Here is a 23,604-nt window from a genome sequence, read left to right on the forward strand (position 1 = left end):
GATATCTTTCGTTTTTAGGTAAGCCCTGAAAATTCATGGTTTTGTGCGGGGTCTTCAAAATCAAAAAAGACCTATACTACATGTATTAAAGTCTCTAGACGATGTTGTCAAAAATTATTTCCCCACGATCTGCATAATTTATACAAAATAAAGCACTTTTTTACGATAAAACTCCAATAACTTTTGATCTTGAAAAGTTGAGACTTTGATCTGATACAATTTTTTGACAAAAAATATTAACCAGGGGTTATAAGAATGATGTCTGTAAGCTTTATTACACCGAATATTTAAACTATGCTGTATACGTCAGCAGGGAAAAAGTGACTTACTTCGACAGAGATAATTTTCTAATGATTAAACTTGTTGAGAATATTTTTAGACTTAAAACTCAAAACGCTAAGAACATCCAAACGCTTCAAAAAATTCATATGATCTTTAATAAAAAACGTCTTTACATTTTTTCACAAGCATAAAATTTTGGAAGTGGTCAAGTAAAAATTCGACATTCCACGGGCTACTCACATTCCTTGCTCCCAAAATTGGAACAAATTTTGACAAATTTCTGAGATCTCACAAAATAATTGGATCGTGTGAATTATAAGCATACAATAATTCATAATAAAAAAAATCAAGCATAGACTAAGGACCCTCTATTTAATTCAGAATTCTAGGTATCAAAGATGGCATTTTATTTTTAATTATTCTTGTTGTTATTCATACAGTTTACGAATGATATTTTTGATAAGATAAATGACATTAAAATAAATTTTGTAAAACAAATAATTATATTTTTATGACAAGGGATTGACATTAATTTTGTGAGTGAAAAAAATTTACAAATAGTTACTAAAAATAAAAAAAAAGTGTAAGATCAAGTAAGATGTGTTAATAATATCTACATGTTTTTTATAAGAACGTCGAGAAATATTGAAGCCTCTTAGATGTTCTTAAATTTTTAGGGTTAAAACTTTGAAATGATTTTCCATCCATTTTGTTTACAAATTGCATAAAAGTTGCAGATTTTAGAGCTTGAGTTAGCCAGTAAGAAAAACGATGCTGCTTAAAAAAAATACACAATTCGTGACTCCATTTTAGTTGTCAAAGAAAATATTTGTTCCCTTAAAAGTGATAAAATGTAGCAAAAACTGAAATAATTATCTCGAAAACTCTATGTACTAACTAATTTCAACAATTATGATTAATTATTTAAATTAGTTAGTTAATTTAATTAGTCTTTTAAGTTTAATCATCGGAAGAATCGTCACTATCGGTTTCATCTGAAGAAAATTCTTCTCCGTGAACAATCATGAGATTCGTCGTACATCTCATGATCCAATTACTTGGATGGAAATCAAAAGTACCCATGTGTTCTTTCACGATGATGATGATGATGTTATTCCATTCAAAACCGGCAATTAATCTATAGTCCTCAATCAATAAAATGTTTCCGTCTACGAGATATTGATAAGGACTTTCACCTTCATTGCAATCCTTTTTGAATGCTCCATACCTTTTCCATTTCAATTTCATCTTGTTCAATGTTTGAAGATGATCATCCTTCTTGTATGGAGAACCATACATCACTAGCACTCCATCGTTCGTGATCTTTCTCATTTCTTTGATGACATCTTCAAATGAGTCGGAATAGTAGGGTTTCTCTCCGTCAGGGTAGTTTTGTGGTGGAAGTACTAAACCAGCTTTATAGTGCGAACTGTCTCTTTCTTGAAAGCGTAATGCCTCTTTTACTATACTTTCACAGTTTCTTAAATTCACGTCAAGCTCATATTTAATGAAATCGTCATACACCAAAAAATCTTCACCAACTGATAAAATATCGAGATGACCCTCCCCATTTGATGCAATCCAAATTACCTCAACGTGTTGTTTGACTTTCATTATCATTTCTTTCCATTGATTATTGGTAACCCTACACTCATCGATGAATAATGCTTTGATGTGTCTTGTTCGAATCCTCTCCATTAGCTTTTCAATTTCCTCTTTATAGATCTGTTTGATATAAAATATTATTTTGAGTAAATCTCTTCATTTGCATACAAAGGCTCATAAAAGTCTCTTACGGAAAAATACACGATAAAATTTTAATTGAACTATTGTTTCTAACTTTTCTTCAATAATACCAGTAAGCTTAAAACATTTACAGTATTAATAGTAGATCAGTTCAATATTAGTTTTATAAAGTTGTTTCATTTTTTAAATTCAAAATGGTCACTCATTCTCTCATACATAAAAAGCCTAATTTTTGGCACACTTGGGAATTAGAAATTTTTTTTGCCGAATAGAAAAAACGCAATAAACAAACCATGAATCTGCGTTGAAAACAGTCTTAAAACGATCTCGATTTTCTTTTACTTTTACTTTTTCTTATCGGTTATTCTACGATATCATTTGTAATCAATAAAACAGTATATTGTAACATAGTTTGCAGGCAATCAATATAACATAGTTTGCAGGCAATCAATCAATCAAAACCGTTTTTATTTAGTTAAAATTAGAAAATGATTCAATTTATATTCAAAATGCAACTTACGTGTTTTCTGTATCCATAAATCTCAACTCCGTGTTCATTTCCCAATTCATCTTTCAATCTCCATTCAAGAAGGGTTTCTATATCATAACCCCTCTCAATGACATACATAACATGTCCTTTGTATTGCGCCATTCCACTCAATTTTTTTGCTTTCTCCTGAAGGATGAAAGACTTGCCGCATCCGTAAGGGGCATAAAAGAGGATCCTATTGAATTCAGAAGTGTCTGTCTTCATGATGGGAAGTTGATGCTGACTGTAAAAGAGTATGTTGTCAGTGGTGCAGACGGTATCGATAGCTTGCGAGATATACTCGACCCAGTTTGACGTTGTGATGGGTGCTGTTTTTGAAGCGTGAATTGCAAACACAACGATTCTTAGGAGGTCTTTAACTTGATTTACTGCTGGGATGAAAGGTATTCCAGAGGGAACGGTCGGATATTTTGCCAACACGGTGGATAACCAGCATTTCAAATCTGTTTCTTGATCAATATAATGTTGATTGTTAAAAGAAAGGTCGTCCTTTTCAACCAAAATGGCTGGATGGTACGTCCAGCCATGTCCCAATTGATCACTCAACCTCTCCTCTATCAATTTATGGTATTTATCCAACTGGTCAAAAGCTTTTATAGTCAGTGTCCGTTTGATTTCTACGCCTATGATTAATTTCTTGGTCCACGAGAAAATAAGGACGTCAATCTCCTGATGCATTTTCTTTTGGACATTGGTGAGGAAATTGATGGAACTGAGAATCACAGTATCTTGAAGAACAGGGTCGTCTTTGAGGGAATAGAGTTTTGCGAAAAACGAGTGTTCGCCTTTTTCACCGAGCTCCGATAGAACTAATCCGAAAAGCCATCTTATTGTTGGATGAGATGGTGGGTTTTGTTCGACCAAGTTTTCGACTTCTTTTTTAACATCTTTTAACGTCTGGAAATGAAAATTAGGGATTAAAAAAAAATTTCTCTTTGAAAGCGATGGATTCCGTCGAGGTGTACAAAAGAATTCTTTCTTTTCCTGAACTACCGGGTGTGTCAAAAAAAACGCCCCTATTTTACAATCTTTGACGTACATTTTTCTATTCAGTTGAACTGCTTGAATTTTTTTGTGAGTATTGTACATTTTATTTCCAAACATTTCTAAAAGTTTGGCAGAGTTACCTCAAATGAATTTAAAGTTATGAATATTCTCGCAAGATCACTACTTTTTGTGTTGTTTACAGTAGCAATTAATTGACGTCAAAGAAGACGTCAAACCTTTACATTCTAGCTTTCCTATCAACTGTAAAAACCGTTTTAAAGTGAAATTGAAGTTTAAGCTACATGTAGAAGGGAATATTCCTACTAAACCAAAAATTTTTGATGTCAAACTTATCTTTTTTTTAAATTAAAGGGGTTTTGGGAATCTTTTCGCAGTGTTATCGTAACATCTCAAGGTGTTCAAGGCAATGTAAAGCATTTCTTAGCAAAACAAATTTTCATCAATTCGTTTCATTTCCATTATTTAATCGATCATATTATATTATACAAGCTCTGTTCTGCTTCTTTAACATTTTGCAAAACAGTTGAACTGAAAACCTAAGTATTTTGATGTACAAAAGGTAATAACATCGGTTCATTTCTGCACCATTGACGATTTGAAAGTATTTTTTTGTCGTCGCAATTGACGTTAAAAAATGGCTTGGTTGGAACTAGCTAGAATCTATCAAATATTGACCTTGGAACAAAACTTAACCTATGAAATGAAAAAATGATGCCATTTTAATGTTTTAAAAGTAGCGAGACAAAATAAGAGCGTAAAAACGAAGCGTAGTTTAGTTCCTTGTTCCATATGGGAAAATTTAACTATGAAAATCCGTGAACAATGAAAAATTGACCTAAGTCAGCGGAATTATCATAAAGTCACTTTAAATGAACATACAAATGTATAATTTTCACCAAGGGTAAAAAATTAAATTCTAAATCTTCCCTAGAAATTTCATTTGTCTTCGTTCAATAGAAATTTGTACACCAAAAATAAAAAAATAGGCGCGTTTTTTTTGACACACCCGGTATATCAACCTAGAATAAACTGCCAAAAATTGTCGCTAAGGCAAAACCAGTCAAAGTATTCAAAGAGACAAAAAGATTCGACACAAGACAATTGACAATAATAATCACGATCAGCTCCAGAGGTCCTCGTTCACCTAGAACTTTGTTACCTTAATAATGAATAGGTTTTTATAACTTTCGAGAAACAAATTATTGATAAGTTACCTTTTTGAGAGTTTGTTCCAGTTTTGAACCTGGTGATTTTAAAGCCAATTCCTGAATACATGCTTGGATGAATGTCTTTTTGTCCTCAGTTGTTGATGGTAGAGTCGTATTGACTGTTGCCAACTCTTTGACCATTAGATACTTGATCTTTAGATTAAGAATCCAATTGCTGAATTCTTTTCCATTGATCTCCTTGTCAGTTTTGTTTTCCTGCAATTCAGAGAAAGCTTGAAGTCCCTTTGTTAACCAATGGCGACAATGGAAGGATTGGAGCTCACGTGTGAACCAAAAGGCTGGCGAATCCTTCTTCAAATTATCCAAACATTTCTTGAGAGTGTTTATGTCAACATCGAAATCAAGGAGATGTACGGTTGAATCCTTTTTCGCGTATTGGTGTGATTGAAAAACTGGGGGAATAAATATAGGGTCGTGGCGATTGGTGTCGAATAGTGCTGAATCAGCATACTCTCTTAAGAGAAGCTGATCAGCAGCAAGAATAGGGTCGGTAAATAACTGACCATTCCCGAGGTTGAACTTTCGGTTTTGTTTGTCGATGGTGGATTTTGGATTTTTCAATATTTGCTCATACAATGATGTTCGTGGTACGCATTTTGATGGATCGATAATCTTCGATTTCAATGCAGCGACTTTCTGTTGAAAATTCAATTGTGATCTCATTTTGAATCTGAATAAATCTCGAATTAAAAGTCAAAAAATTGCTCAAAACTTGTAGAAACACACATAAACATCAATGTTTATCAAGTAAAAAAGCATTTAATTTTCCGCCCTTGTATTACTCAGTGTCATTTGCTTCCATTCAGGGGGTAACAAACAATAAAACAAATCAAAATCGTGATCTTAGATGGAGAGCTCTTTTACTTTATAAAGACTTTGTTGTGGATAAAAGTTCTCTACCTGCATGTTGTCAACTTGTTTTGTCTAAAATATGCGAAAAAAGATATTGATTATAAACCCCCTTTCTTTTTATAAACATAAATAACTAATTTTGAAGGTATCTAAGGTATCCATTGACTCCTTATTTAAGGGGGTACATTATGACTAGGAGGATAAGACCATTCACTAAGACGGAGATTTTATTTGCCTTATTAAGAATTCGTTGTGGATAAAAGTTCTCCAACTGCATGTTTTCAATAGCATATTTTGTCAAAATGAATTACTAAAAACAATTAAAATGATTATATAAACCCCCTATCTTAGTTTCCTTTTACCAACGTTAATACCTTTCTCAAGGTATCCAAGCCACCTTTTGACACTGAACTATCTGTTTCTCCTCGGGGGGTAAAGTATTATTTTGAGGACTAAAATTTATGTCAAAGATGGAGATTTGTTTTTCCTTATAAAGACTTTGTTGTGGATAAAAGTTCTCTAGCCGCATGTTTTCAACAGTATTATTTGGAGTATGTTTTATTTAAAACATATGACTAAAGCACTCTAATGGCAATTAAAAGGATTATATTACCCCCTATTCTAATTTCTTTTGGTAAGCTTTAATACTATTGTATGGATATCTAAGCAACTTTAATCTTATAATTTTTCGTTCCTTATTAAGAGAGTAAAGTATAATTAGGAGGCTTAAAACATTCCCCGAGGAAGGAGATTTAATTTTTTTTATTAAGAATTTGTTGTGGCTGAAAGTTCTCCAGCTGCATACAGCCAGCAGTAAGCTTAATCTAAAATATATAAGACCAAAGGTATTGAAAAGCCTTATTTTAACCTCCTACTTCTTTTTAACAAATCCAATACCTTTTCTTAAGAACTTTCTAAGGTGTCTTCTTAGCCTGTTAATTATCGTTAAGCCCACAAATTACTTGCTTTTTTATAAGAATGGTGTTGTTTTTTTCATTTCATGATAGATATTCTTAACTTTTTGGGGAAAAAAATCATCCTAGAATATTCCTACAGTATTCTTAAGCTAGGACCCTAATTCAAACTAGATTTAACATTTAATTCATACGTCTAAAGCGTAAAATGGCCTGTTTGTGAAAGTAGCGAGCCTTACTTCGGGGTAATTTACAATTTATCTATTGAGCTTTTCCAAAAAAAAACCGTATACCCCCTGTTGAGGAGGTCCATTTCCGTTCCAAGGGGGTAAGGTTTGATATGTGGCGGAATTCCACAGGGAGATACAAAAATTTGTCAAAAATAACTGGAATTCCATGGGGGTAGCCTTTTAAATCCTACTAAAATTCAGAATTCCAGAGGGGTTTAAGCCTGAAATTGCCTGGAATTCCAGGGGGTTGCAGCATTTCCAGCCACAAAATAATGGACCTCCTCAACAGGGGGTATACAGTTTTTTTTCTGGAAAAGCCCATTGAAAATGCTCTAAAAATGGCATTCTTTGCTTCAGTTACCTAATTGCCCATGATGGTAATATTCTTTGCATCTTCTTAATCTTTGACCAATTTTATCATAATATTCTTATAAAGTATAATTCTTATTAAAGAAAGGGTGTAATTGTTTGATGGAAATTGTTATATGGAGGGATTTTTAATATTATTCACTTTATTCACATATTTAGGCACTTTACCTATCGTGGTTTTACTTTAAGTGGGAAATGTAAACAATATACAAGGGAAATTATGTAACAACATAAGGCTTCGATCGAAAAAATATTAAGAACAAGCTAACAAATATTAAAGGCTCCACGCAAACTCTAAAACATCCAATTTCTTAGGACACCACACAAATATACTCATCAAATGATAAAAGTAAATGTACTTTAAGACCATTTTTAAAGAATATTTTATGTCTTCAAAAGTTTTGGATGTTCTTTTGAACAAAAACGTATATATATTATGTATTAGATAAGGCATCGTTTATAGACTTTAATTAGATTCTAATTCTTTTTAAATACATAACCGAATTAACAAAGTTCTGCAATAATCTTTCTCTCAAGCATGTTTTGATCGTAACAAAATCAGTTTGTTGTGATTGCATAGAAATGTTTCCGTGTCTCCTTAGCATAAAATTAGTATTCAACCTTACAACGCTGTATAAGTGGCCACACACCCCTGTACAAGTGAGCATACATCCCTGTATAAGTGACCATACACCCCTGTATAAGTGACCATACATCCCTGCATAAGTGATCATTCACCCCTGTATAAGTGACCATACATCCCTCTAAAAGTGGTCAGACACCCCTGTATAAGTGACCATACACCCCTGTATAATAGACCATACATCCCTTTATAAGTCACAATACACCCCTGTATAAGTGACCATACATCACTGTATAAGTCACCATACACCCCTGTATAAGTGACCATACGCCCCTGTATAAGTGACCATACATCCCTTTATAAGTGACCATACATCCCTGCATAAGTCACCAGACATCCCTGTATAAGTGACCAGACATCCCTGTATAAGTGACCATACACCCCTGTAAAAGTGACCATACACCCCTGTATAAGTGACCATACACCCTGTATAAGTGAACATATACACCCCTGTATAAGTGAACATACACCCCCTGTATAAGTCACCATACATCCCTGTATAAGTGATTATACACCCCTGTATAAGGCAGCCTACACCCTGTACAAGGGACCATACACCCCTGTATAAGTGACCATACATTCCTGTATAAGTCACCATACACCCCTGTACAAGTAAACACCACTGTAAAGTACCTGTAAGAACTTGCCATGTACCATACACCCCTGTAAGTCACAGTGACACCCTGTACAAGTGACCAACACGTGTACACCCTGTAGAAGTCACCATACCCCTATCAACCCCTGTAAAGTGACCATACCCCCCTGTATTAGTGACATACATCCCTGTATAAGTCACCATACACCCTGTACAAGTACACCCCTGTAACATACACCCCTGACCCCTGTATAAGTCACCATACACTCTGTACAAGTGACCATACATCCCTGTACAAGTGACCATACACCCCTGTATAAGTGACCATACGCCCCTGTATAAGTGATTATACACCCCTGTATAAGTCACCATACACCCTGTACAAGTGACCATACACCCCTGTATAAGTGACCATACATTCCTGTATAAGTCACCATACACCCCTGTACAAGTGACCATACATCCCTTTATAAGTGGTCATACACCCCTGTATAAATCACCTTACACCCCTGTACAAGTGACCATACACCCCTGTATAAGTGACCATACACCCCTGTATAAGTGATTATAAAACCCTGTATAGTCCACCATACACCCTGTACAAGTGGACCATACACCCCTGTATAAGTGACCATACATCCTGTTAGTACCATACCCTGTACAAGACCACACCCCTGACCATAAGTCCCATCAACCCGTATAAGTACCATACACCCCTGTACAAGTGACCATACACCCCTGTATAAGTGACCATACACCCCTGTATAAGTGATTATACACCCCTGTATAAGTCACCATACACCCTGTGAAAGTGACCATACACCCCTGTATAAGTGACCATACATTTCTGTATAAGTCACCATACATCCCTGTACAAGTGACCATACACCCCTGTATAAGTGACGATACACCCCTTGATAAGTCACCATACATCCCTGTACAAGTGACCATTCACCCCTGCATAAGTCACCATACATCCCTGTACAAGTGACCATACATCCCTTTATACGTGGTCATACACCACTGTATAAGTGACCATACATCCCTGTACAAGTGACCATACATCCCTTTATAAGTGACCATACATCCCTTTATAAGTGGTCATACACCCCTGTATAAGTCACTATACACCCTGTACAAGTGACCATACATCCCTTTATAAGTGACCATACATCCCTTTATAAGTGACCATACATCCCTGTACAAGTGACCATACATCCCTTTATAAGTGGTCATACACCACTGTTTAAATTACCATTCATCGTAGTTTAAAAGTGAATAAGTACTAGTAATAGCATGGTTTAGAGGCTGATTTGGATTAATAACCCCTCGTTTCATTGAAAACATATCAAAATAGCCCTCATTAATCCAAAATCACCTGAGAATACCATGTTATTCCGCGTTAATTATATGGTCAAAAAAAGAATTGAAGAACACTCAATCGCTATTCTTTTCGAAACTTATAAAAACCAGGGATATGTTATAGCGGAGCTGGATGAAGGACGAGAATTCCTTAGCGGATTGCTTCTTTTTCTTTTCTATTTTAAACTGTTGATAATAGAAATTCATCTCTGTCCCCTTGAGTGTTCTGTTTTTATAAGAAAAATGAAGCAGACAAAGTATTCATGCAGTACGTTTGCACATATTTTGCTATGATGTTCCCGCTTTTCATCAAAATAATATTTGTAGAAGATACACCAAAAGCTTCCTTGTAAATGAAATCTATTTTTATCAGCGTGTGTTATGAATTTGAGAAGCTTTCATGATTTCTCTTTAAAAATTTCGGATGTAAATATTTTGACAAATATTGTTTCAATTGACTTGAATTTTTTTCCATAATCAGACATACCGACTTGCTATCTGAAAATATCAGTTAGAAGTGAGGCACCCCGCGGTGAAGCGCGGTATGTCAAATGAAAAAGTACTATTTATAATCTTAGAGAAGAAGCTTCTTATAACTTTACTAATGAAAACAATGTTTTTCATTATTTTAAATTGTCATTCACCAATGTTTTACAGACCCTGTTGATAATTAAAAGTTTTTAATCGTGAACGATAAATGCAGCAGCAGAATCATTGGCTAAGAGGGAATCCAATTTTCACGAGTTTGTAACTAAAAAAGTTAAATTTCCTATCAAATTTTAATGTCAGGGACAGAGATAGAACAATGCTTTTTTAAATGTGCGTTATCCAGCTCCGCTATAACATATCCCTGTAAAAACATTCGAAACTATAAAAAAAACATTCGACTGACACTCTTATTTTGATTGGCTTAAAAATCTCGTACGATGTTTTGCTAACCAATCAAAATATCGTACGATACTTTTCTTTTAACCAATAGAAATATTTGTTTACATCAGGGCGATTACAAAAAAGCGGGGCTATTACGGATTTATCGCCCCGCTCGTCCTTTACAAATCTAAGCTAAATGTAATCAACCATATAATTAGTGATGAAACATCCCTGTTTATAAAGGAACCTTTAAGAAAAATTAACTAAATCATAACCCATTTTTAAGTGTTAAATGGTCTCTTAAACATATTTTAGAAACACACTGAACTCGTTTTACAACTTGGAATGGAAAAAGTTTTTGAAAAGAAAAATCTCCTGCATAATAGATTAAAAATGATTTCCCACGGATGATGAATATGGGTTCACTTTGAATAATGAGACTTTTGACTTTTGAATTTAAAAAATTTGAATTATTTTTGACTAAATGTCATTGCGCATCAAGGTTTTCTCCAGACGGGAGTTTTTAGCGGGTCACTGCATATTATCATTATTGAGTCAAAAAAAAGAAAAATGAAACTGAATTTGAACTTGGAATAGATTCATTTAATCCATTACAATTCTATTTTCCAAATTTATGTCATCATTGCCATTCAACTAAAAGTTTGACTTACATTCATCATTTCTTTAATATCTTTGTTAAAGCTTCCATTCAGATCGGGTAAAAAGCTGCTCTAATCACAACGTTTTCAAATAAGCGAGCCTCAGGGAGGGGGAGGTACTACGGCTAAATTGTTGTCAGGCATTTGCGAGTAAGGATCCCCTTTTTTAAACCCTTGAAAGTCTCTCAAATGAGTACAGAGAAGAATATATTAGGAATCGACTCTCTGTTAGGGTCCCGAAATTACTTCATTACTCCATCAAAGGGTCATAAACTTAATTTAATTTTGAGCCAAAAGTTTGAAGAATAGTCTTTCAAAGGGTCACATAAATGTCAAAATTCACTCTCTCAAAGACTCGAATTTGTTGTTTGGATATACCCGTCAATTTATAAACCTAGTACCCCTCCTGAAAAGTGCTCTCTAATTGCCGTATCTTATCCGTCTTTTTTAAGTCTCTTTTTTAGCATTTTAATTGTTGCTATATCCTTGATAATCTATTTGACATGTTTTGCTATCTTGTTAACAATGATGTGTTAAGGGGTTATATTTTTAGTGAAATGCGTCTGCAACGTTTGAAATACGTTTGTTTAATGTTAGTTAGATGTCTGGTAAAATTCGCTTCACCGCCAGAAGTACATTTTCCCAAAGGGCTTGCTAAGAAATCGCTGATCTAGAATCTAGAGCTGGCAAAAGTTAATTTTTCATTCGCCATCAAATTGAAAACAAAGAAAAGTGCATAATTGCAATGAAAACAAAAGCCTGAGGGGCTACAAATGAATCAAATAAACCTTTCACCGAAAAATATTTTAGCTATCAATCATTAAAAGTTATAACAAAAGTTTTTTAAGAAAATCGTTTATCAAACGTTACTTTTTGCCTTTTTCGTCCGACCCACCGACAAGACGTCGTTGCGGAACTTTTTTTCTTCAAAAAAGTGAAAAACTTCAGGACTCAAAGAGTTAATAAAAAAGAGATGAAATTAAGTTATACTTCCCTCTTTTAATTCCTGAAAAGTATGATTTGAATTCAGTGCTCTCCATATGAATTTGTACAGGATGCACGTTATTTAATAATAACGTTGGCTGATTTCTTAGGAAAAAGGACAAAAATACTCAAAAAATGGCAAAAATAAGAACATTTTCACAACATTTTTGGGCTTAAAACTCAAAAAGTTAAAAACATTTAAAGGATTCAAAAATTTTCGACGCTCTTATAAAAAAAACGTGTAGGCCCAATCAGTAGCGTGATGGGTCGACCAAAATCCGGGCAAGACAAGCATCATATTAGGACGGATCCTAAAATGATACAAGTCATCTGGATGATAGCCGGTCGTGCACATCAGGAGTTGTGATAACAGAGGTTATAAGATTGGTAGTAGAGTGTTAAAAGGCCGAAATTATGTCGAAACAAACTGAATGTGATTTGTGTAAGATCTTGGGCTTGGATATCAAAGTTGTCGTTCCTATAATTTTAAACCATTTTGCTATGAGGGTGGAATATGAAAAATTTTGCATATGTATTTGGCTGACTAGGAAGAAGAGCCCCAAGACTGTGCAATTAAATAGTTGAATTAAAAAATGGTTATACGTTAAGGAAGCTTTTTTTGGCGAAAACTAATTTTGACAAGCGGTAAGAATCCTGAAAATCTTTAATTTTGGCGAGAACTTATTTTGGTGATTGATGAATTTTTTTTTTTTTTTGGCGGGAACTAATTTTGGCGAATGACAGCCGAAATCTGTTCTCTCTTGCCTTATTTGAAGCTTTTCTAGTGAAATTAAAAACTTATTTAGGGCGAAAACTTCTTTTGGCGAGAGAGCAAAATATTTAATTTTGGTGGGAACTAATTTTAGCAAATTTTGTCTAAATTTGCCGAATTCGCCAAAAGTACCTTAAGGTATATGCCTTAATTTATCGATAGTTATTTAAGATATGTTCTTCATTCAGGTGATCCAGAAATGCTTTACGAATCAGTTCACTCAAAAGTTTTCTCGCTGCCGGAAGATTTTTATTTATATCCAGCTCACGATTACAAAGGTATGACAATTTTATACAAAAGCAAAATATTTGAGTGTTTAAGTATAAAGCATTCTGTAGTTTACCAATATAGCACTAATTATTTTTTCTTGAATTCGACAAATTTTTTTCGTCATCTTGATTGAAGCTCATTGTAGGGCTTTTACCAACTCTAAAGGAAGAATAAAAACAATTATGATATAATCTTTCTTTGTTGTCCAATAAGAACCTTTTATTTCCCATCAGGACATCACGTGACCACAGTTGCCGAAGAAAAATCTTTGAATCCTCGATTGACCAAAACGAAAGAAGAATTTGTTCAACTCATGAAAAACCTTGGACTTGCCTACCCGAAAAAGATAGGTATGAAAAAATGTTGAACCTTCTGAATGTTCAAAACCAAATTTTGCTTCTGTCTAACCCATTTGTTTGATAAGACGTATAAGACGTTCACCCATGGAAGGGGCTGTCTGATTGTCTTATATTACGGGAAAGAATAAATCTTTCAAGCTCACAATTTCCCAACCACTCCTCTGCATCAATCAAATCTGGACTATAATTGAATGGGTTTTATAAACTAAAAAGTGTTTTTTTTTTACCTACTCCGGTGAAGGTCCTATAAATTATGATAAGTGATTATTTAATAAGAAGCCCCTGTCCATCCGTTTGTTCGTTCGTTCCTCTGTCCGTTCGTTATGAGCTTTTCTCGAGATTCACTTATTAGTTTTTTCTGATTTTTTGCTAAATGATGCAAAATGGCAATGCCTAAAATGTGACGGAGCCGAAAACATTTTCTCGTCTCAATAATTGAATCTTTATTCATAAAAATCACTATTTATAAGCATGATCAATGTTCTTAGCCAAATTACTCAATTTTTTGATGAGATAGATATTCTTTTCCTTCCAATCCCCTCCCTTAAAACCACCCCCAATGGGCACGTTGGACAATCATTGATAAAAACAAACGACGAATTTTATTAAATCGTCACTATTTGTGTTCCGAATGATTATTTTAACGGTCACGCTCACATAGATCTTAATTATAAATGTGTTAAATGAATAACCAGGTAGGTCCATAAAATTATCACTTGTCGATCTTTTGATCAATCATCAATCTACGGTTGTTGTATTATATCGTTAACAGATATAGTCTTCAAATTTCCTTTTTCTAGATGAAGCTGTTCCTTGGAATATGAAATGCGGACCAAATCAATTAGGTCAATTACGTATGGATGGTGGTGAATAAATTATGCAAAAAATTAATTATGCGAATTGAATAATTATCAATGATTGCATGGATTCGAGAACTCAGTAGCGCTTCCCAGGGGTGTAGGAAAATTCGTGTGGGAGAGCAGATTTTTATGACAGTATTTTTTTTTAAAGTAATTATCTATTCATAACATTAATAAATAATTACTTCGTAACAAAATTTTTTCCCTTCTACAGTGAAAGGCCCCCAAAACGGAGACGGCCATTAAAATGCGGATTTTGACCTGTAGATTTATCAGAATTAGACGACTTTTGTTTATTTTGAAAGAATGATAGTCATACTTAAAAATGAGCTTGTTTTTGATGGTTTGAGACGGATTCAAAATAACATATTTGCGTCTGAAGAAAATATTTCAAGGGGTGTTGGAAAATTCGTGTTGGAGAGCAGATTTTTATGACAAAGTAATTTGTGAATAGATAATTACTTCGTAACAAAACTTTTCCCTCCTAGAATAATTGTCCAACATCCCTGATAATGCTACTGGGAACTCCCTTTTTTAGAAGGCCCATTAAACGGGTAGCGTTTGCCTGAAAAATTACTTTGTTTTTAATGCAAAGAGTAAAATGATTCTTGATCATCTAAATTTAAACCTTTTTTAACAAGAAAATTTTTTACCTAGCTTTTTAACAAGAAACTTTTGGAAAATTTTGCAAACATTTCAGCCCCATTGGGAAAATGAATTTGATTTCATCCCCATTCGAAATTTAATATTTAAAAATTGCACTCCAAAACTCCCTACTGGATGTTTAACGTTGGAACAATAGAATTTCTATCCCCATCGGGATTTCAATGGGAATTCTTATCCCCATTTTTTGAGGACAAAAGTTCCAGTGAGACAGGAGTGTATTATTGGAAAAGAAGTTTTTAGGTTTATTCAAAATATGACGAGGCTCTTTCAATCTCGTCATTGAGCACTATGTTAAATATTAAATCAGTTTTATAATAAATTTCTGAACAGATTCTGATTACTTCGCGCATGACACGTATTTATTGTGAAGGCCATGGCTCATTAAGAGAATCTGCTCAGGTTCACTGACCATTTTACTAATCTATTATATCCAGATTTCGAATGAATATTAAATGAGCTTTTACGCGTGTTTATTGGATTGGATAAAGCAAAAAAGGTAAATTTAGTTGGCTGAACACCAAGATCAGATAATAACATTCACAACATCTCTTTAAAAGACAAAAGTTTGCGCAGAATTGATGATCTCTTATGAGATTAGAGACATACTATTTTTTTGTAAGAACAATTAAACCTCTTTTGAGACTGAGGCTGTTGTATACTTTTATTCCCCTTTTGAGAATTCAGCCCTTGATTTGCTAAAGATTGTTTTATTTTTTTGGCATTTTTGAGCCTTCTTTTTCTCATAAGACTGTTTTTATAAAAGAAAAAGAGTGTATGAATGTTTATGATGATAAAGGACACATTGTGCCAAACACCCAAAATATTTGTTCATTTATAATGCTAGTTAATTTGTAACGTACACGTGTTTTTATAATACATCTTTTTATAAGAACGTACTAAAGAAATTAATATTCTTGATAAAAACTGGTATCAATGATTAAAATTGCCCTTTCTGAAAAAATTTAAGAATATCCGTGAGGAAATGGAAACACCATTCTTCTAGAAAAATGTGCGTAGCATTCACAAAAAAATGTAGCTACGTTCCTTGGTAAAATGAAATGGAGTTAGGTTGAATTAGGATCCTAACCTAAGAATACCGTAATAATATTTTAGGATGATCTTCTCCAAAAAGTTAAGAATATCCGTGAGGAAATGAAAAACACTTTCTTATAAAAGGCGTTTTTGAGATGTGGAAAAGTTGTGAATCAATAGTATTTACGGTGATGCTTAGACTATAGCCAGTGGATTGCTAAAGTTTCAAAATAAAGAAAAATAATTCAAAATGCCGGTGAACCAGCTTTGACTATTGATTTTAGTCAATTTGAGGGTGCTGATTTGGAATTTGAATGTTACCAAGAGCTTGATAACCCGCAGTTTTGGCGTAATTTGCGATATTTTGAGTTTTTAGTCAAAACTGTAAGCCCTGAAAATTCATGATTTTGCGGGCTCTTCATGCTGTATGAGATGCCTATACATTTGTTTGAACGTCAGCAGACACCCCTGTGTCACAGACCCGGTGGACCCCCCACCCCGGTGTAAAAATAGGCAAAAAATCGGCCAAAAATCGTCCCCGGTGGAAAAAATATCCTACAACTTCAACCCCACTGTCAAATTGCTCTAAAAAATGCACTCCAAAACCATCCCCACTAGAATTTTCGAGCTGGAAACAATAGATTTTCTATCCCCATTGGCATTTTGATAGAAATTTTCATACTCACTGAGGGAAAAAGTTCTACTGGGGCACTGAGACAGGGGTGTCAGCAGGAAAAAAGTGTGGAAGGGCATTTCGTTTACAATCAATTGTTCTATTTTCTTTATTGACAAAATGACTTACTTCGAAAGAGATAATTTTCTAATGATTAAACTTGTTGAGAATATTTTTAGACTTAAAACTCAAAACGCTAAGAACATCCAAACGCTTCAAAAATTTATATGATCTTTAACGTCTTTACATTTTTTCACAAGCATAACTCAGCTCGTCAGCATATTATGAAAGTTTTGGAAGTGGTCAAGTAAAAATTCGACATTCCACGGGCTACTCACATTCCATGCTCCCAAAATTGGAACAAATTTTGACAAATTTCTGAGATCTCACAAAATAATTGGATCGTCGTGTGAATTATAAGCATACAATAATTCATAATAAAAAAAATCAAGCATAGACTAAGGACCCTCTATTTAATTCAGAATTCTAGGTATCAAAGATGGCATTTTTATTTTTAATTATTCTTGTTGTTATTCATACGGTTTACGAATGATATTTTTGATAAGATAAATGACATTAAAATAAATTTTGTAAAAAAAATAATTATTTTTTTATGACAAGAGATTGACATTAATTTTGTGAGTGAAAAAAAATTTACAAATAGTTACTAAAAATAAAAAAAAAAGTGTAAGATGTGTTAATAATATCTACATGTTTTTTATAAGAACGTCGAGAAATATTGAAGCCTCTTAGATGTTCTTAAATTTTTAGGGTTATAACCTTGAAATCATTTTCCATTCATTATCCTGAAAGGTTACATAAAAGTTGCACATTTTAGAGCTTGAGCAAGCCAATAAGAAAAACGATGTTGCTTAAAAAAATACACAATTCGTGACTCCATTTTAGTTGTCAAAGAAAATATTTGTTACCTTAAAATGATAAAATGTAACAAAAACTGAAAAGATTATCTCGAAAATTCTATGTACTAACTAATTTCAAAAATTATATTTAATTATACTGTAGTAGTCTTAATCTTTTAAATTTAATCATCGGAAGAATCTTCAGTATTGGTTTCATCAGAAGAAATGTCACTATCGGTTTCATCTGAAGAAAATTTTTCTCCGTCAACAATCATGACAATCATGAGATTCGTGGTGCATCTCATGATGGAATTACATGGATGGTCATCAATAATTCCTGTTTCTCCTTTAAAGATGATGAGGATGATGTTACTCCACTCGAAGCCGGAAATAAGTTCATTGTCAATCAATAAAATGTTTCCGTCTACGAGAAATTGATATGGACTTTCACCTTCATTGAAATCGTTTTTATCTTCTCCATACCTTTTCCATTTCAATTTCATCTTGTCCAATGTTTGAAGATCATCCTTCTCGTATGGAATATCAGATATCACTAGCACTCCATCGTTCGTGATCTTTCTCATTTCTGTGATGGCATCTTCAAATGATTTGGAATGGTACGGTTGCTTTCCATTAGGGTGATTCGGTGGTGGAAATACTAAACCTTCTATATAGTACAAAGTTGTTTTTTCTTCAAAGCTTAATGCCTCTTTTACTATACTTTGACAGTTTCTTAAATTCACGTCAAGTTCATATTTTATGAAATCGTCATACAGCGAAAGATCTTCATCACCTGATAAAATACGCTGATGACCCAATCCGTTTGATGCAATCCAAATCACCTCAACGTGTTGTTTGACTTTCATTATAATTTCTTTCCATTGATTATAGGTAACCTCACACTCATCGATGAATAATGCGTTGATGTGTCTTGTTTGAATCCTCTCCATTAGCTTTTCCATTTGCTCTTTTATTTTCTCTTCATCGAGCTGTTCGAAAGAAAATATTATTTCAAGTAAATCTCTTCATTTGCATACAAAGGATCATAAAAATCTATTACGGAAAAATGCACGATAAAATTTTAATTGAACTATTGTTTCTAACTTTTCTTCAATAATACCGGTAAGCTTAAAACATTTACAGTATTAAGTGTAGATCAGTGCAATATTAGTTTCATTTTTTTAATTCAAAATGTTTACGTAGTCAGTCTCTCATACAAAAACAGCAAAAGTTTTCTCACTCTAGCAGATTTGAGCGTTTTTTTCGAATGAAAATGACACAATAAGCAAATCATAAATCGGTGTTTATAACTTATAGGTTGTAGTCCTTAAACTGTCTCAATTTTCTTTTACTTTTACTTTTTCTTATCAGTTATTCTACGATATCGTTTGTAATCAATAAAACAATATATTTTAACATAATTTGCAGGCGATCATTCAATCAAAGCCGTTTTTGTTCAATTAAAATTAGAAAATGATTCAACTTAGATTCAAAATGCAACTTACATGGAAGACTCTGTATCCATAAACGTCGACTCCATGTTCTTTTCCCAATTCGTTTTTCAATCTCCACTCAAGAAGGGTTTCTAGATCATCACTCCTCTCAATGCCATACATAACACGTCCTTTGTACTTCTTTATTCCACTCAATTGTTTTGCTTTTTCTTGAAGGATGAACGATTTGCCGCATCCGTAAGGCGCATAAAAGAGGATCTTATTGAATTCAGAAGTGTCTGTCTTCATGATGGGAAGTTGACGCTGACTGTAAAAGAGTATGTTGTCAGTGGTGCAGACGGTATCGATGGCTTGTGAGATATACTCCACCCAGTTCGACGTCGTAATGGGTGCTGTTTTTGAAGCATGAATTGCAAACACAACGATTCTCAGGAGGTCTTTAACTTGATTTACTGCTGGGATGAAAGGTATTCCAGAGGGAACGGACGGGTATTTTGCAAGCAAGGGGGATAACCAACATTTCAAATCTGTTTCTTGGTCAATGTAATGTTGATTGTTAAAAGAAAGGTCGTCCTTTTCAACCAGAATGACTGGATGGTACATCCAGCTTTGTCCCAATTGATCACTCAACCTCTCTTCTATCAATTTATGGTATCTATTCAACTGGTCAAAAGCTTTTATAGTTAGTGTCCGTTTGATTTCAACGCCTATGATTAGTTTCTTGGTCCATGAGAAAAGAAGGACGTCAATCTCCTGATGCATTTTCTTTTGGACATTAGTGAGGAAATTGATGGAACTGAGAATCACAGTATCTTGAAGAACAGGGTCGTCTTTGAGGGAATAGAGTTTTTCGAAAAACAAGTGTTCGCCTTTTTCACCCAAATCCGATAGAACTAATCCGAAAAGCCGTTTTATTGTTGGATGAGATGGTGGGTTTTGTTTGACCAAGTTTTCGACTTCTTTTTTAACATCTTTTAACGTCTGGAAATGAAATTAGGGATTAAAGAAAACTTCACTCTTTGAAAGTGATGGATTCCGTCCAGGTGTACAAACGAATTCTTTCTTTTACTGAACTATATCAACCTGGAATAAACTGTCAAAAATTGTCGCTGAGGCAAAACCAGTCAAAGTATTCAAAGAGACAAAAAGATTCGACACAAGACAATCGACAATAATAATCAAGGTCAGCTTTAGAGGCCCTCGTTCACCTAGAACTTTTTTTTACCTTGGGATTTTTATAAATTTCGAGAAACAAATTGTTACCTTTTTAAGATTTTGTTCCAGTTTTGATCCTGGTGATTTTGAAGCCAATTCTTGAATACATGCTTGGATGAATGTGTTTTTGTCCTCAGTTGTTGATGGTAGAGTTATATTGACTGTTTCCAACTCTTTGACCATTAGATACTTGATCTTTACATTAAGAATCCAATTGCTGAATTCTTTTCCATTGATTTCCTTGTCAGTGTTGTTTTCCTGCAATTCAGAGAAAGCTTGAAGTCCCTTTGTTAACCAATGGCGACAATGGAAGGATTGAAGCTCACGTGTGAACCAATGGGCTGGCGAATCCTTCTTCAAATTATCCAAACATTTCTTGAGAGTGTTTATGTCAACAACGTAATCGAGGAGATGTACGGTTGAATCCTTCTTCGTGTATTGGTGTGATTGAAAAACTGGGGGAATAAATATAGGATCGTGGCGATTGGTGTCGAATAATGCTGAATCAGCATACTCTCTTAAGAGAAGCTGATCAGCGGCAAGAATAGGGTCGTTAAATAACTGACCATTTCCGAGGTTGAACTTTCGGTTTTGTTTGTCGATGGTGGATTGTGCATTTGTCAATATTTGATGATATAATGACGTTCGCGGGGTGCATTTTGATGGATCGATAATCTTCGATTTCAATGCAGCGACTTTCTGTTGAAAATTCAATTGGGATTCCATTTTGAATCTGAATAAAAGTTTTACTCGAATTAAAAGTCAAAAAATTGCTCAAAACTTGTAGAAACACACATAAACATCAATGTTTATCAAGTAAAAAAGCATTTACTTTTCCGCCCTTGTATTACTCAGTGTCATTTGCTTCCATTCAGGGGGTAACAAACAATAAAACAGATCAAAATCGTGATCTTAGATGGAGAGTTCTTTTACTTTATAATGACTTTGTTGTGGATAAAAGTTCTCTACCTGCATGTTGTCAACTTGTTTTGTTTAAAATAAGCAAAAAAAGATATTGATTATAAACCCCCTTTCTTTTTATAAACATAAATAACTAACTTTCTCAAGGTATCTAAGGCATCCTTTGACTCAGAAATATTTGTTTCTTATTTAAGGGGTACATTATGACTAGGCGGTTAAGACCATTCGATAAGACGGAGATTTTATTTGCCTTATTAAGAGCTTGTTGTGGATAATAGTTCTCTAGTTGCATGTTTTAAATTGCATATTTTGTGAAAATGTATGGCTAAAGACAATTACAATGATTATATAAACCCCCTATCTTATTTTCCTTTTACCAACGTTAATACCAGCTTACTCAAAGTATCCAAGGCACCTTTTGACTCTGAATTATCTGTTTCTCCTCGGAGGTAAAGTATTATTTTGAGGACTAGAATTTATGTCAAAGATGGAGATTTTATTTTCCTCATTAAGACATTGTTGTGGATAAAAGTTCTCTAGCCGCATGTTTTCAACAATTATATAACCCCCTATTATAGTATCTTTCGGTAAACTTTAATACTACTGTATTGTATGGATAACTATTCAACTTTAATCTTATAATGCCCTATAATCATTTGTTCCTTATTAAGAGAGTAAAGTATGATTAGGAGGCTTAGAACATTCCCCAAGGAGGGACATTTCATTTTCCTTATTAAGAATTTGTTGTGGCTGAAAGTTCTCCTACTGCATGTCTCCAACAGTATGTTTTGTCTAAAATGTAAGACCAAGGCTATTGAAATGGATAATCTAAATCTGATAAATATACAATACCTTTTATCAAGAGCTATTTCTAAAGGTATCTAACGTGTCTAATTATCGCTAAGCCCACACATTAATGAATTGATGGAAAAGCTATTAAATGAAGAGATTATCATTTTTTATTTTCCCATCACAGACACTTTAAACTTTGCGAACGTGTCTCGCCTCTAAGTAGGAAGAACAAAATGTAAAAGGAAAAACTATATAAGAACGTAAGGCTTCGATATGGCCAAAATATTAATAACAGGATAAGAACATTCCAAGGTTTCACAGACTCTATAACACCAAATTTCTTTGGAAATCAGACAAAAGTAATTCACGGATAAATGAAATAAGAGCATTTCAAGACCATTTTTAAAGAACACCCAAAGGCTTCAAAAATTTAGGATGTTCTTTTGAAAAAAACGTGTATATATTAGATGTGCTGTAATTATCTCTTTAAATGGATTGTAATTGCTAAAATAGTCTTAGACAGTAGTTTTTTTTTAATAAATACATAACCGAATTAACAAAGTTGAAAAATAAAAGTAGCTCTAAAGCACAGAGGAAACTGAAGAAAGTTCTCATGCGATTAAAAACAAAAAATATTTTTTTGGAAACACATTAAAATTTGTTTCGGTAACGCATCTATTGCCTAACATGAAACGCAATTTGTCTTGTTTTAAAAGTTTTATTAATAGTTTTATTAATAAATTTCCTTTTCCTCTCAATCATGTTATGAGGAGGTCTATCTGACAAATTCTGCATTACTTAAAATAGACAAAAAGAACGACAAATTTGATTAAAAACGACAAAAAACCGAAAATTTCAAATCTCATATTTGGCCGTCCACAACCCCGATCGGATTGACTGTACCAACCCTACGGATTTAACTACATGTGGTTTAAAAAAATGACAAATTACGCATACGTGTTATTAATGCAGGAATTGCAAGACGAACCTACTGTATGGTTATAACAAAAGCAGCTTTTTGTTGTAATTGCATGAAAAATATTTTCGTTGCCCTTAGCATAAAGCTTATATGTATTCAACATCTTCGACAGTGGTTTACTTTATTTTGACTTATTTTCCTCTTTAAATTCTCCAATGGTGTTTGTGCCGTTGTCTTATCTTTTATATGAGTAATGCAGTTGAGAAACAGATCTGTATATTTAACCATACACCTCTGTATAAGTAACCATACATCCCGGTATAGATGATAATACACCCCTGTATAAGTGATCATACACCCCTGTATAAATGATCGTACATCCCTGTATAAGTGACCATACATCCCTGTATAAGTGACCATACACACCCTGTATAAGTGACTATATATCCCTTTATAAATAACCGTACATCCCTGTACAAGTGACCATACATCTCTGTATAAGTGACCATACACTCCTG

At 33.8% G+C, this 23,604-nt stretch overlaps 3 protein-coding genes across 3 annotated transcripts; 1 reads left to right on the forward strand and 2 right to left on the reverse strand.

The window, feature by feature from the left end:
- Window positions 1–1,242: 1,242 nt before the first annotated feature.
- LOC136810591 (uncharacterized) lies at window positions 1,243–5,478 on the reverse strand. The gene is made up of 3 exons (XM_067067151.1): window positions 4,801–5,478; window positions 2,549–3,475; window positions 1,243–2,007 (listed from the first exon to the last, which is right to left on the reverse strand). The coding sequence occupies exons 1-3, from the start codon at window positions 5,476–5,478 to the stop codon at window positions 1,243–1,245; spliced, it is 2,370 nt and encodes a 789-aa protein (XP_066923252.1).
- A 7,229-nt stretch (window positions 5,479–12,707) lies between these two features.
- LOC136810592 (uncharacterized) lies at window positions 12,708–14,636 on the forward strand. The gene is made up of 4 exons (XM_067067152.1): window positions 12,708–12,735; window positions 13,254–13,343; window positions 13,569–13,685; window positions 14,495–14,636. Exons 1-4 carry the CDS (start codon window positions 12,708–12,710, stop codon window positions 14,566–14,568), a joined length of 309 nt encoding a protein of 102 aa, XP_066923253.1. The 3' UTR covers window positions 14,569–14,636.
- Window positions 14,637–17,967: 3,331 nt separating this feature from the next.
- Window positions 17,968–21,180, reverse strand: LOC136810593 (uncharacterized). The gene is made up of 3 exons (XM_067067153.1): window positions 20,503–21,180; window positions 19,291–20,220; window positions 17,968–18,774 (listed from the first exon to the last, which is right to left on the reverse strand). Exons 1-3 carry the CDS (start codon window positions 21,178–21,180, stop codon window positions 17,968–17,970), a joined length of 2,415 nt encoding a protein of 804 aa, XP_066923254.1.
- Window positions 21,181–23,604: the final 2,424 nt, after the last annotated feature.

Source organism: Clytia hemisphaerica, unplaced genomic scaffold, assembly GCF_902728285.1.
Source record: "Clytia hemisphaerica strain Z4C2 unplaced genomic scaffold, Clytia hemisphaerica genome assembly, whole genome shotgun sequence".
NCBI lineage: Eukaryota > Metazoa > Cnidaria > Hydrozoa > Leptothecata > Clytiidae > Clytia > Clytia hemisphaerica.

Excerpts from the sequence above, each read along its gene's own strand:
- LOC136810591 (XM_067067151.1), bottom strand. The coding sequence starts at position 5,478 with ATGAGATCACAATTGAATTTTCAACAGAAAGTCGCTGCATTGAAATCG. Across the intron at positions 3,476-4,800 it reads TGGAACAAACTCTCAAAAAG|ACGTTAAAAGATGTTAAAAA; the intron begins GTAACTTATCAA and ends TTTCATTTCCAG. Across the intron at positions 2,008-2,548 it reads TTTATGGATACAGAAAACAC|ATCTATAAAGAGGAAATTGA; the intron begins GTAAGTTGCATT and ends TATATCAAACAG.
- LOC136810593 (XM_067067153.1), bottom strand. The coding sequence starts at position 21,180 with ATGGAATCCCAATTGAATTTTCAACAGAAAGTCGCTGCATTGAAATCG. Across the intron at positions 20,221-20,502 it reads TGGAACAAAATCTTAAAAAG|ACGTTAAAAGATGTTAAAAA; the intron begins GTAACAATTTGT and ends TTTCATTTCCAG. Across the intron at positions 18,775-19,290 it reads ATGGATACAGAGTCTTCCAT|CTCGATGAAGAGAAAATAAA; the intron begins GTAAGTTGCATT and ends TCTTTCGAACAG.
- LOC136810592 (XM_067067152.1), top strand. The coding sequence starts at position 12,708 with ATGTCGAAACAAACTGAATGTGATTTGT. Across the intron at positions 13,344-13,568 it reads TCCAGCTCACGATTACAAAG|GACATCACGTGACCACAGTT; the intron begins GTATGACAATTT and ends ATTTCCCATCAG. Across the intron at positions 13,686-14,494 it reads TGCCTACCCGAAAAAGATAG|ATGAAGCTGTTCCTTGGAAT; the intron begins GTATGAAAAAAT and ends TCCTTTTTCTAG.